At 38.1% G+C, this 15320-nt stretch overlaps 1 protein-coding gene across 1 annotated transcript in view; it reads left to right on the top strand.

Annotated features, from left to right (window-relative positions):
• LIN28B (lin-28 RNA binding posttranscriptional regulator B) overlaps positions 1–15320 on the top strand; it is a gene marked incomplete at its 5' end in the record, with an annotated part of 78856 nt that overhangs the window by 32704 nt on the left and 30832 nt on the right. Inside the window, one exon of the mRNA XM_021553804.3 lies at positions 6671–6855. Within this exon, the coding sequence (XP_021409479.2) occupies positions 6671–6855 (185 nt within the window). The remainder of the gene's footprint in view (positions 1–6670; positions 6856–15320) is intronic.

Raw genomic sequence — 15320 nt, 5'->3', positions numbered from 1 at the left:
TTACCTGCTATGGATGCACATTCACAAGGCTTCTTTTGAGGTGTGCTGGTAGGTTTTTTGACTGCATAGAACTGATTCAGGGAGCAGAAACAAAGCAGAAATCTGGCATTACCAAGAAGAGCTAAGCAATTTTCTTCCTGAGTCAATGTGAAGCTTTGCTGGGAAAAGAGGAACTTCCCTTTTGAAACTGACTGAAGTGAGTCAATTCTCTCTTGTGCCTAGTGTGACTGATGAGAAAATACTTAAACTAAGAAATGAGAGAAGAGGCTGGTTTGATTTTCATGCCTGGTATTAAAGCACACAACAAGGAAAATTGGGTAAAGGAGAATTGCATATGCAGTAACATAAATGATCTATGAAAATGAGAAAAGGGTGAAAATTACGAGCAGAACATGAGTTGTGTAAGTGCTATACTAACATAAATTACACTTACTCTAGTAAGAAAAGAGAGTTAGGTCGAGGAGGAAAAGCAAAAGATATGTTTAATATCCAGGCTTTTTTTATTAGTATAGAAAATCAGAGCAGCCACTGCTGAATGTGTAACCAGATACAGAAACAGCAAGAATATGGCCAAATTTCATTCATGGCCTGAACACAAATACTTAAAATTATGCAGGAAATTGGTAAGGTTTCATCAGCACCTAGGAAACAAAGAGTAGCATGGACACAGTAGAATCTATTTGGCAAAAATTACTTTGTGAAGGAATTATGTTGTGGCTTTCTAGCTTAGATTTATATACAGACATGTCTAATACTATGATAAAATAATGTGGTTTTTCTCTCACAACCATCATTAGTTTTCTTACCAAAAGAGTAATTCAGAATAGAAGTTGTGTTATTTTGGGCTTGAAAGAAATTGTTGACCCTACAGAAAACATGCTTGTTTAAAAAATGAAGGTTAAAACTTTACTTGGTGTAAGTTAAATGAGATGACAGAAAGTTGGTAATTTTTCTAAGATTCATGTGTTGAATTTAAGAGAACTGTTTAGTAAACATAGGTGAGCTGAAGTATTGGAGACTTAAATAGAGAAAAGGTTCAACTTGAATCCCAAGTAAAGGAAAAGGAGAATTGTTGCAAATTACCTAATCATTCTAGCAGAGAACATTTTCTTGGGAGGGATACTGGGTTGAGAAAAGGTAATGCAAAAAAGAAATAGATTAGCAGAAGAAATCACTTCTTAGAAGTTGTGATGGAACAAGAATTATAAGTATTAAGCTGAGTTAGAATTAATTTAAACTTCTTAAAGCAGTTAATAGAAGTTTCTTAGATAGATAAATTGAGAAAGAAGAAATCCTTCTGTTGTGTAGGGAGGGTGGTTTTGAATTAGACAGAGCCTTTTGTTCAAAAGTTAAATAAATACCTTTGCACACTTCTCAGTAAGAAAAATAACAGTGTGGGGACAGTGACAGGATGATGAATGGAAACAAGGTTATGAACATGACTACGGTCATGGTGGAAATTCAAGACAAAAACAAATTCCAAGTAAATAAAGGTGTGAAATTGCAGTGTACCAGCTGCATGTGGTTACTGCCTACATACCAGCTCTTTCCCTACTGTAAAGTTACTTGCAGTAGCTCACCCTTTCTCATAAATATTTTATACATGTAGTGTGCATGGCTCTTCCTTGTCTTAGAGCTAAAGTTCAAATCTTTGAGAAATAGTGTTTTGTAGCTTTTTGAAAGTTACTTTGTGTTATGTTAAGCTTTGAAAAAAATGTCTAATGCCTTAGAGTTTGCTTTTTTACATAAAATATTAAGGAGCACAATCTCATCTCGAAAAGTTGCTGTTTTCACTGTGTATGTCCTAGAGCTTGTTGCACTTCTCTGTGAATAGATTTAGCTCACTGGAAAAACAAAAATCTATCTCTGTTTCCTCTTCCTCTTATCCTCCCCCCTTCTTTTTAAAGTGAGTTTGTTTCCTGTCAGATTAGCGAGTTAAATTGGCTTATGAGAAGGACCAAAAGAAGTGCCAGATTTGGTGCAAGATAAGCCTGTAGGAGCAGGAACAAGCCCTTGAGGGTCAGAAGAGCAGTGTTGAGGTATTTTGCAAGTGCCCAATCTTCAAATCCTGTATTAGTGCAGCAGAGCTGCACATTGCCCTTGGAGGGGCTGTTGTTCAGGGTAGTGAATTTTTTTGTGTATGCTTTAGCATTCTGCCTGCAAAAATACATGTCTTCACAAACCTCCTATAATGAATTTTTGGTCGACAGCAAAAGTCCTCATAGCAGGTATCATGCAACTGATAGTATTCTGCGTGGGTTTTGACCTAACACAGGGAAGGGCACTAGTATGCATTCAGTGTAAATTGTTTTACTTCTGAGTCCTCTCACTGTGTACCCTTGCTTTACTCAAAGGTTGCTGGCTCTTGATGGAACTCTACAAGGTTGTTTTGGAGAGATTTTCTTACAATCTTTATTGTGGTTGGGCTTTAGAATATGCTTTCCTTCATGTCTGGATTTAATTGTAGATAATTTTGGAGGGAAAACAGTTTTCTTACTTTGGGAAACTCAGCATACTGGTGGCGTCTGGTCATTGTACTAAGCAATCAATCAATCACTAGATAAAAAGGGTCAGAAATGAGAGATACAGAAAATAAATGAGGTAAGCAGAATGCCACCAAATAACTTTTCCCCTGGTCCCTCTAAAGGATTTAATGTCTGCAACAGCAGTTATTCACAGCCCTGATGAGAAATGGCAAAGTTGTGATGAGGCACTTACTCCCCACACTTATTAAAAGTAATGCACACATATCTGAGGCGATCAGGGCCCCTGTAATGATCCTTAATTCCAAACTTCCTTTCTTTTGTAGGGCCTGGTGAAAGCTGTAAGCACTCCCTGACACTGCCCAGGAGTTGGTGTGTTTCTTTGGGGACCATTTTGCTAATACAGTTTATACTTTTTAAGTTTTGATTTTTGACTTGTACTAGGAAATGCTTTCCATGAACTTGTGATCATGGGGTTTTCCATTCATATTTGTTCTTACCAATACTACTGCAAGATTGCCACATTTTGAATCAAGCCATTGCTTGTAACAGAGATAGATGAGATTTTATATTAGAATATCTATTTAAAAAAAAAACAAACACAAAAAAACCCCACCATAAATGGTCCTGTTGAATTGTCAAATTTAAAAAGAGGAAAAAACCCCTCCAGTCTGAAACCACTGTATTGACTGCTGGTAAAAATAACAATAAAGTCTTTGACAGCTGAAAGAGAGAAAAGAGGAAAAGCATGTTGCTTTTAAGTTTTTCCTCTTTGTTTGTTGGCAGTGTGCCCATATATCCCATTCAGGGCTGTAGAAATGGTTCACTGACTTGAAACTCTGGCTGCTTTTAATTGTGTCAGTTTTATTTGTTTAAGTAATGTGAGGAAAATATGAGCTAGGTCTCTCAACTTTAAATTATCAACTTTACAGACTTTTTTTGGTCCACCTCTTTAGACAAGTTAAGAGGGATTCAGGTTTTAGATTTGTTTTGGTGGTTTCCAAATGCCATTTTTTCATAATGGTTTTGAATTGTTACTGCACCCTCAGAGAATCTCACCATGAGCTATACATTTGCACAGTAAGTCAAACAGCACCAAATCCATCTGTAACGTGGAAAAGCTGTTGAGATCTATTCAAGTAGAGAACTGTGCAAGTCATTTGAAGTAGGGATTTTTCAACATTTTTTGTTGTTAAAAGTGCTCAGAAAAAAACACATGAAAAAATGTATACCTGCACAACATGTGATTCATGAAAGCATGATTGTTGCTTTACTTAGGCTTTTAAATGTTTAAAAATCTCTTGTAAATAGAGTGCTTTGTTTAGAAATCCAGTTCTGTTGCTAATAGTGAAATGAGAAAAAGAAAAACACTCTAGAATACTAATAATGTCCTGCTTTAAGTTACATTTTAATCAAGTATTTATTTTGAGGTAAAATAGAAGACAATGTTATGTGTATCAGATGTTAAAACTCTTTGACATTTTTTAACAATGGTGAAACTCAGGAAAAAATGCATAATAACTCTTCCTGAGACTTAACTGTATCAGCATTAAGTTGTAATTAAACAAGTAGACAAGCATCCATGCTGTGTTGAGTATTGCAGGAAAATAAGGGCTTGTTACTTTGAGATTCCCTTGTGACTAGCACCCATCTGTGTTGTACTGATTGTCTGGTTTTGGAACATTCAACTGTGTGTGTATTTTGGGACAGAATACACATTGTTCAGTTCTTTCCTTTCATCAATATTTCCCTGGTGGCCACAGAAGACTGAAGATTTGTGGATGGACCTAGAGACTGACTCAGGCCACAGACAGTGTGTGTTGTTTCAGTTGAGGAGTGGTGGTGTCTTCTCTTGGCCTATTCTGAACTTGGATGTTTCTTCATTGTGGCGAAGATCCCCTTATTGCTAGACAGGCATTTCAAAGTGGAGAGCTTGCTTGAAATAATGCTGCCCTCCTGGGTGGTTAGTTTCATTGCTTTGTGTACAGTTACTGTCCTCCAGTTGCATTAGTAAGAACATTTACATACTTATTTTTTCATTCCTTAAATTTTTACTTTTAAAAAAGCCAAGCTAATGATTCAGGGAACACATATTATATATCTCTTCTTTCACGTGTCCCACAGCCCTCCCATGCTATTTCCCCCACCTTTTAAATAGTGTTCAACCTCTAGCCTATAAAATGAGCAATTTTGTCTTGTGTTTCACACTGTTACATTTGTGTGCAAGAGCCATGTCTACTAGAACTGCACTACTGGATAAGCAAAATCAGCCTTTGTCCTAATGAGTGAAGCTGTGCTCTTGGTTACTTTTGGCTGCTGGCAAAATTATAAGCACCTGACCCACTCAGACCAGCAGCAGTAGTGTCTTGTGCTGGGTGCACTTTAAAATTATTTTACAGATTGTAATTTAGCCTATTAGTGCTGTGAAAAATAGATTTTGCAGTGGCACCCCTCTTCAGAAAAACATGGAGAAGTGACACAGGTGCCCCAGGGTAGCTGCTGCAGAGCCAGGAACTGCAATCCTGTTCTCCAGTCTCACCAGCACTGGGTTAAGATACCTGAATCACAGGAAAGCCTAGGTTGGAAGGCTGCTCTTGATTTCATCTGGTTGAACATCTTCCTGAAAGCAGGGCCTTGGATTGGGTTATTTCAGTGCCCTGGTAAGATCAGTCTTAACTATTTCCAGCAAAGGGAGCTATTACTTTGGGCTTCTCTGTTTAATTCTTTTTACAGTAAATAATTTCTTCTTTTATCTGAAACTAGTTTGCTCTGTAGCAGCTCAGGGGGAACTGCTGTTGCTCTTGGTCCTGTTCTCTTGTGCATCCTGGTGAAGAAACCAGCTCCATCTTTGTGTGGAAACTATGAACTGTGTAGGTGTCAGTTGTTGGCTCTGCTAAAGCAGTGTCTTGGTGCTGCAGACCTCCTATGAATGGTTACAGGCACCCCATGTCAGGGATTGCCATCTGATTTGTACATGTTCCTAGTTGCACTTGTCAAGTAACAGATGCAAGTTGTGTGTCACTTGGCTTTTTTTTGACATGTGACTGATTTGGGATGGCACCTGCAGTGAAGATTTCCTTCTTGACTCTGTGGTTCAGCCAAGTGAATGCTAGAAAATGGACTGAGAATCAGTCAGGATACATTTTTTTTTCTCTTTCCTCTGAGGAATTCATGAGGAAAGGAAGAAAATACATGTTACAACTCTCTTGAAGGACCTCTAAATGTGTGTAAATTGAGGTATTTTGTGATATTCTCTGTGAGTCCAACTGATCTCATTCATACCATGTAATTTCTAAAATAAAAGTGTAGTGCAATCACTTTATCTCCACTATCCCCGAAAGCCTCCCTGTCATTTAACTTGATAATAATTTTATTTAAGAGTTTGATTAATCAGATTTATCCTTGAGTGCTTACTTACTATTGTACATAATTTTATCTGGAATTGTGATGAAAATTTTCATTGGATCAGAATCACTGGTAAGCTCCTGTTGACTTCAGCTTGTCCAATATTTTTCTACTGCTGTGTGATATTAAAATATTTATCAGTATTTATTTCACTTGCCCTGATGATAAAAATTTCCTTTTCTGTGAATGAAAATATAAACCCATACATAAATCCTGCTAGGTAGATAAGATTTTTGGTGTAGTCAACAGAAATTCAGTAGCTCATTAGGGATATTTGACTTGCCCATGTCAGCACTTTGTTCAGAGTGCCTCTCATGCTTGTTGTATATTTGATTCATTTTCAGAGCAGGAGATCTATGTCTCAGATATAAAGAATGCAAATTATTAAGACTTTCATCATAAATTAATTTGCTCCAAAGTGAACATTTGCTCTCTTTCCAGACTTTTTCACTTCCTGAGACCTGTTAAGAATTTGTAAGGGTTTTAAGAATACAGCATTTCTTCTGCTTCTTCTATAGCATTCATCACGGAAAATAAAAATGTTATTTCAGTTTTGCTGATACTGAAAATAGGTTCTTTTTACTCGTTTAGTGTTGAATGGGGTTTTCAGTGTATCCAGGACTCTAATTTGTAGTATCATCTGCTATAGCTCATGCAGAGGAAACTGTTACTCTACTTATATGTGTTGTTGGATGGTAGATGGGGTCATTTGTCCCGTTGATTATAAATGTAAATCCTGTTTTTAAGGCAATGGTAACCAAGAGTATTTTTCCTATTTACAGAGCAAGCTTTACATGGAAGGATTTAGAAGCCTAAAAGAAGGAGAACCTGTGGAATTTACTTTTAAGAAATCTTCCAAAGGCCTTGAATCAATACGGGTAACAGGCCCTGGTGGGAGCCCCTGTTTAGGAAGTGAAAGACGACCCAAAGGGAAGACAGTACAAAAAAGAAAACCAAAGGGAGATAGGTAATGACCTTACTTTGCTATTCCCTCTTTATTTTTTCTTTGCAAGAATTTATTGAAATTATGTTTTCAGCATTTATTTGTTTGTTTTTGAAAGGAAACCCTTCTGTGCAAATGTGGCTTTTACATGTAGCTTAGTAATTTTGTTAAAGCTGTGTCTATACAACTACATCAATCACCCATTGATTAGTTTTACTTGAGAAGGTTTTATTAAATTAGAGGGAGCCTGCAGAGGAATATAATATTATTTTGAAGATATTGCTATTAGACTGGAGAGGGAGGTCAGGCTGAATACAGGTGAAATAATGTCATGTTTAGGTGAAAATTGTGCATGCTAAACGGACTAGCAAAGCTATCATTAAACTGCATCAGTAGTTTTATCTAGGAAAAAAAGTAGGTGCTGCAGTAAGGGTTGAGACATATATAATTTGGTTAATTATATTTTTACTTAGTGAACAGAATATAAGGTGTTTCCGGTTTTGATTCTTGGTGGTCTGAGGGGCTGTTGTAACAGTGCTTTACAAATTTCAGGTTAATTTTGATTGCTGCATTTCTCTCTATGCAAGTGCAGCAGTCTGACTTGCACTGCACTGTTACCCTTTATTTTCTACTTCTGATGGCTTGAAGAAATTCTGAATCCTCTTCACTACAAAGTCACCTACACCTAGTTCACCAAGGACAACCTTCCTGCTTGAAAGCTTATTTATTTATTTGTTTGTTTGTTTGTTTAGGTGAATTCACCCTTTTTTTTCTCATGCTGTGCCCAGCCCAGTAGCTATAATGACTGAGGCCAAGGGGAACACATACTTTGTGAAGCTCCTAGTAAGAACATCCAAACAGCCAGGTTCTGCCTGCAGTATTTAATGTATAGCTTGACTGAGAGGTGATGGCTCTCTTCCTTTGCACATTCTGAAGCAAAGAGTAGCTTAGGAAAGATAGGGTCACCTGGAATGGCAATGTAGCCCAGGTTTGAGAAATTTGGGATCAGGAACCTTTACTAGCTACAGATGATCACTTGTCCTCACCTCTGTCAAAAGGCCCTTTTTTGGTCCCCCCCACCCAGTTTGTAAATTTTTTTTTAGTTAAGGACTGGAGACAACATCATATTTGTCCCTCTTTCACCTTCTTTGTAAAAGCTAAAAGCCATAAACACAATTTATTGCTGCTGTAACAGATTAGAGTCCATAACCACAACAAGGAGAGACTTTGTAAGCTGGACAAAGCTTTCTTTTTGGTTGCTCTCTGTATCTGGCCTTATAGAGTCATGTTGCTTGCAATGGCTGGTTTTATGTGTTTTTTGGTTGGTTTTTTTTTTTTAATTTCACCATAGCCTTTCAGTATTATTCTTATTTAAATAATTTGGGTTTTTTTCATGAATTCTAATTGCTAATTTGTTTAGAGTATTAGCATTACTACTGATCTTGATGTTTCATACTTTGGCAGCAAATAAAGGCCACAGTCATGCTGGTGTGATCCTGTTTACCTATTTGTTGCACATGTAAGTGAAGGAAGACAGTCCTTGCTTCAAAAACCTTGAAATTTAAATGGGCTGGTTGTAGGCAGTCAGGGAAGACTACATATTGAAAGAGGCAGGGATTTGAACAATCTGTAGTACACAGTGTAGTACATGCAGGAGGAAGCAGTATGTTCCAAGTGGAATGCATCTCATCCTAGGGAAGCATATAAAATCTTGGTGTTGAATCTTACCTTACTGCTGTTCCTCTTCAGGGACTATGAAGGGACCTTAGCTCCAATCCTTATAGATGTTTCCCTTACAAGTCTCAAAATTAAATGAGAAATTTCTGCTTTCAGTCATGTTTTTTCATAGCTGAAGCATAGAAAAAATTGAACAGATATACCCTGAAAAACAGTGTGGGGAGCTGATCTATGAGACAGTGTACTCTCTAATGTTCACTTGCCTTTAAAAAAAAGGGAAAATTTAAAATTAATTTGAATTAATTTGAATGTGAAAATGTGGGCAAAAACATCTACCCACTTCTGTCTCAGAATTCTTACACTTAAGTCATAAGACACCAAAAAAAGCTGAAAATTGAAATGTTTGAAGTAGCATTGACATTATCACTCAGTGAAAAGCAGTGTCTTTGCTTGAAGGAAAATTGGTTTTGAATTCCTAAACAATAAAAAAGGTACACCTCCAACATGTCTAGTGAAAAGTTTCTTGAAGATTGCTGTTGTACTGCGAACTGCCTCCATTTATGAAAGCTAATTCCAGCTTCTTGTGTTCATCTTTTTTTATGTTGCCAATGTGAGAGCCCAGCCTCAGTGCATCTTTTTGTCTGGATCCCATTTGAATGGATTCTGTTACTCTTATTACTGAGAGGAGTTAGAGATAGCAAAGATGGGGGGAGAAAAAAGGGAAAATCAGCAACAGGGAGGGAAAAAAAGTCCTGACACTGAGACTACCAATGTTGGTGGATTTTGTGAGGCTTCCCTAGTAGACTCAGGGTCCCTGTAATTTGCAGTATTGTTGCTGTGAGGACTTTGCTGTGATAATATTTCCCCTTTGGCAATGCGGTGGGCCACATTAGTTTTATAACATAAGTGGAAATTCTTTGTAATTGTGACGAGTGGTAGTGGCCACTTGGTCATTCTTGCTCAGTCACTTTGTTGGCACATGCATGTGTGAGGAAGAGAAAATCTGTGGTCCATGTGGAATGAAGCTGTGGCTCTGAGCAGCCTTCAGACTTCAGGTTCTCAGACCTCACTTCAATTTATTGTAATACATGTATGTACTTTCTCACAGTATTTTGAGAAATCTGGTCTAGAGGGGAGGTTCCTAAATTAAGCTCAGCTGGGATTTTCATCTGGCAAGTTCTGGGTTCAGAAGTGGTGTTTTCTGGCAGAGATGCACAGTGGAGGGACTGTTCTCTTCCTACCTGGCTAAACCAGGGGATGAATCTGTGAGGAGTTGCATTGTAACCAGCTGCAGCTCGCTTTGTAGGAGCTCTTAACACATTCCTAACACAGTGTGCTTTGTCAGTTTTGGCAGTGAGCTGACACAAAAGTATGCTATGCTGCTCTCTAGGAATGACCACGGGGATCCGATGGAGAAAAGATAAAGTACTCTGAAATCACACTTAATCAAGTACTTACTAACTTGTAGACACATCTATGCTTTGGGGTAGAACAAATGAAATCAGAACCTAACCCACTGTCTCAGAGTAAAGTTGAGAGGAAAAAGGGAAGAAGGAAGAAATTATGCTACTTTCTTTTTAATTTTTTTTTTTTTTTTTAACAAGCACTCCCAGTGTTTCTATGTCACCTAAAATGAAACCAGGTAAAGGACTGTTTAATGAGTTGGAATTATTTATATAGATGGGAGAATATTCTTTAGTGCAGTGTAATTTAAATAATTTGACCCACAGACCTTTGGGACAATATTAATAAAGGAGCATGATGCTCACAGGACTAGAAGCTAGAGTTATCTTTGGGACCTAGAGCTATTACCCAGTATCTGAAAATATCTCTGTTAGGAGCTCAAACTTGGATACGTTCTCTGCAAGAGTGTCTGTTATGCTGTGTTTTCTTAGCTTGGTGCTTCTTCATGTGGAGTGTTTTGGGGGAGATGGGGGATTGACAGCTTTTTTTTTTTCCTTTTTTGGTTTTGAAATCTTTACACAAAAATGGAAGCAATAAAATAAAGGAAGAGGAAGAGAACAAGGAAGAAACAATTAAGAGTATAACTCCATCTCCCTGTTATAATTTATATTATTTCTGTCCTCTGATATCTTCTGCTAACATCACACTTGTGGCAGGGAAACTTTCTAGTACAGGTGACCTGTGTCAGTAAGTGGTTTAAACAGGTAATAAATAAGTACTACATTGTGAGACTGGAGATTGACACAAAACATTTCACTGGCTTGGTTTATAATGCAGCCCTGCAAGTAAGCTTTGAGGAAGGTGTTTGGGAGCTGCTTAAACCATCAAAGAACCATTGCTACTGGATACATGGTGATGCCCTGATATATGGCTGGTGAAACAGCTGGGTATTTGTAGCTCAGTTGGCTAAACAGTAATGAGTACTGCAGCATGGCTATAACACTTTTAAAACTTTTTTTCCAATATAGATAAATATGAAGGAGGAGCAGTTAGAAGTGGTTTTGTGTTAAGATGTTACAAATGGTGTTCACCAGTAACTCTTGAATATGACCAAAACCATAGTTTTTAAATGAAGAAGAACATAGTTCTAAACCACCCACAGGGTGGAAATACAGCCACTTAGGGAAGGAGGAGTTGTAATTAAATAATACAATTCTCCCCGGGTGAACTGTCACTTAAAACTAGCTTGTGTCTGAGTCAGACAGAAAATGGTTTTAATATCTGAAGACATTTTGTGGGTGATCTGAAGTCAGACTATATTAAGAAAATCTTAAAGGTCTTCTTTAAAAGCTCGTGATCTGCACAAACAGCCACTAAGCTGGTGAGATGCAGGAAGGGATGACACATGGTGGCATGCCATGGGGGAAATCTGAATTAAAGTTAAATGGACTAGGAGAGCTAGTTTAGGACAGCAAAATTACATGATACTAAGTTACTTCAAACTTGATATTATATCAATTCCATCTCTACTGATTGAATCACACTCAACTGTATAATGTCACTTTCACAGAGAAGCCTCCTACGGCTTGAACCAAACAGGTTTTTGTGAAGGAGATATGAATAATGGGAGTGGTATGTGCTGGGAGGGAGAGCCCTGAGCTAGGACCAATGTGGGAGAAGCATGTAAAACCTGTGTGCAGCAGATGGACGGGGAAAGCCTGTCAGTCCTTCCTCCTGAGAGTGAGCAAGGCCAGGCTGGTTGTCACCACGCACAGCTACAACCAAGGGCATACGTCCACTTGGCCAGCCCGAGGGACCTGCTTTGGGCAGGTCCTGAACTTGTCACCCACTGCGCTGGGGTGAAGTGGGTAATGGGCAAACTGAGTTATCCAACCAGGGAAATGGTCAACAAGTTCAGGGAGTTGTTGCCTTTGGCACAAAAGGGTGCCAGCATATTATTGTCACATGATGAAATTTTCCTACTCCTCTTCAATGTAGATTGCATTCACAGTTCTGCCATTTTCTAAAGAGGAAGCTCACACGCAAGTAATGCAAAAATTGCATGTTTCTTAGAAATACAACCTTGCATAAGGACCTTACTCAAGGGTGGTGTTTCAGCAATTAGAACATGAACACCTCCTGGTTCCCTTGCACCTGGTATTAGATGGCAAGAATCTCTTCATTCTGATTTTAATTCTTGCTTTTCCCATTTTTCAAGCATAGGGCATTTTCTTGACTGTTTGCTCTTTCCCTCCATCATAATAATTTTATTGGGAGTTTGATTGCTCTTTCCAGTCATGTCTGAGACAACCTTTTAAACTTAGTATGGAAAAACGGCCATCATTTTGTTCTCTTATGTGAAAATTGCCATGTGAAATGAGGTCCCTCTGGCCTACTGTCATCTTTCCAACACTGGCACGTACTTAAGCAAAGACTGTAAAATATAGGGAGGTATAGCTTTTGATCTTTGGCAATAGTGATATAAGCATTTCCTTCAGTATCAACAACTAATCTGCACAAGACAATTAGATGAAGTGTTAAGTACCTGAATTTGCTGGATGCAACTTCCTTTTGGATCCTCAAGCAAACTTGGTATTATTTGTGCAGAGTTTTATCGAGTTAACAATTTGCGTGTTTAGACAATGGGTTAGCATGAGGATAAACCACTCCGAGTTATGCTTCCTTACATAATTTTAGGATTGATATTGCTGACTATGCCACAATAAGCCACTAAATTGGCAAGAATTGCTTGTAATGGGAACAGGAGTTAAATTTTAAAAAACCCAAAACCAAAAACAAAAAAACAAAACCATTACACCTTGCGAGCTTTGTAATACTCTAGGTACTTTAAGAAGGTTTTATCTTCACAGGGCTACAAACATTAGGGACAAAGTTTTTTCATCCTTGCTGTTTTTCTCAGTCTGACAACTCTTTGGAAATTTTGGGTTTTCCAGGAGTGAGTTAAAACCAGAAAGCCAGAGGGTCTTGTTGGTAGGGTTAAAAAGTAGGTAACTTTTAAAAATAGCTGCCACTTGGTGCCGTGGATTGGAGGCTTGAAAGCTGGCTTGGAGATGGATCTCTAGGGCAGGAGGTTAATCTTTGCTTGTCTTTGTGCAGACCCATCCAAGACTTAAGTCAGAAGCCTCTGAAAAGTATTGCTGCATATATTCATTAGACAGCCCTTGTTAAAATCTACGTCACCCATCTGTGTTTAAAGGGAGCTCAGCAATCACAGCCCTCCTGCATAACAGACACACAGTGTGCTTCCAGGACTTGGTCTGTCCAGTCTAAGAACAGAAGCAGGTCTTCAAGAACAAGTATTTTTGGCATGAAAAAATAATGAAAAGTAGCTTAAGAGAGAAAAGGGAAAGGTGAGTATAGCTCCCAGTACTTATGGACCACACACTATGTGCCATGATTTCTTCTTTGGCACAGGGTATAACTAAACCAGTCTTCCTGAAATGCCTGCTGTAGAACTATGAGAAAGTGTTCCAGAGTGAGAGCAGAAGCAGGAAAATCTCACCTCTTGGAAGATGGCAAGCCCACAGTTAGTCTAGCTTCTACCCTCAGATCCAGCATACAGCACTGGGAGCTGCCTTTCTCAAAAGATACTGGATTTCTCTTCCATAATTCTGTAGCTCAAACAGTCAGGAGCCAGGATACAAAGCTGACACATCAATGCTTGTATGTTGGAGCAAAGTGTAGGAATTATTACAGTTGTGAATAACAGCATGTATAATGTTTGAATATAAGGTTTCATTTTTCAGAAGACATGGAAGAAATCCCATTCAAAGTTTTAAATTGAGAGAACATGGTTAGATTTGTAAAGCCAAGTGCCCACAGTTAGATGCAGGCTGCAAAGCTTACATTGATCCAAGGTCAGTTAGATATTTTGGGGTACCCTGGCACACTGTAATGTGCTGGGTGCTTATACAAGCAATTCCTCATTCATTTGAAAGGCCATTTTTTGATTTTAGACCATTTAACTACCAAATTCATCACAAGGCCACTTAAAGTAAGGTCTCTTTTCAAATCCTCCATTGCTGTTGGACTTGAATGACCATGCAGTGTTTCAGCCTGCTCACTTGGATGCAAGCAGGAATTGGGCTTTGCACTTAGGTCAACAAATCATCAAAACATGTAAAAATATTTGCTGCCTTTCCATCATGTGTCTTCTGGTGGGGCTTTTCATGTGCTTCAAGTAAATGCAAATATCTGTGCCAAAGGAAGAGCTTGGAACCTGGTAGCCATGATACCACTAAGCAATATCATTGCAAGCTTGTATTAAGAACAGAGTAGAGACTGGATAAAGTTTTTTGGTATCTGTTTGTATGCATGTACAGCTAAGAAGAGAGGGGCCGCAATTTTTTCACAGTGTTTATAATAAGAAATCCAAATTTGATGCTAAAGTAAGTAGATTCAATTCTGAAAACATACCAGGAACAGATGAAGTGAGTAGGAAGGTGTTGTTTTTATGCAGCCTCATGTAGAGTAAAGCTGTCCCTGCACAGCAGATGGGTTTCTTAAGTACATACACTGTTTTTGGAATACAGAATATTTTTCTTTAATTGGATGTCTTCTCTAGGCATCATGTTTTCTGACTATTCCACTCACTTTTATCGAGGGGTGAGCTCTCTCTCTCTTACAGTAAACTCTCAGTGCATATTCAGGCCTTTGCCTGCACTGATGCACCTAATGATCCCACTGCATTCTTACCTGTGCTAATGATTACACATACCAGAAGGAGTTTAGAAGCACAAAAGAATTGAGAACTTTGCTCAATTTAACAGACATTATGCATAAATCCAGCAGAGTATATGTTAAGTATGTCAGTAAATAATTTTCAAAAAATCATTCTGTTTCTAAAAAATCTTCCTGATACAAAGGGCATCTTCTTCTTTAATTCAAATTGGATTCTCAGTGTTTAATTTCTTACCACTATGCTATTTTCAAGTAGACAAAAATAAACAAAAAAATGCATACATTTTCAGGGGCCAAATCAGTAAATACTTAATCTTGTGCTTTGAAAGTAGCAGGGAACTGAGCATTATATGAAGATACTTCCCCGATTGTGAAAATTCTGTTTTAAGCTGATACTGATCCTGACTACAGACTGTGCTGCTTTCAACTCGTGTGACATGCTATAGCTGTCAATGAACTGGGAACAGGCCTGCTCACAGAATAAGCTACCTTTTCAAAAGGTTCAAACTGCTTGTGCTTTATGTTATGACAGAAATATTAAGTGTAATTAAACCGCAAATCTTATTTTTATTTTAGGAAAACAATTGCATTGCCTTGGTTGTTGTGGTTTTTTTTTAGTATATGTTGCACTCCAGCATCACCTAGCAAACATACTAAAAACATGTAATAAATAAACTGCGCTGAGGACAGATTATAATGGTGACTCC

Source organism: Lonchura striata, chromosome 3, assembly GCF_046129695.1.
Source record: "Lonchura striata isolate bLonStr1 chromosome 3, bLonStr1.mat, whole genome shotgun sequence".
In the NCBI taxonomy this organism is placed as follows: domain Eukaryota; kingdom Metazoa; phylum Chordata; class Aves; order Passeriformes; family Estrildidae; genus Lonchura; species Lonchura striata.
Note: the sequence above shows the minus strand (reverse complement) of the source record. Positions and strands in the feature narration are given on the sequence as shown.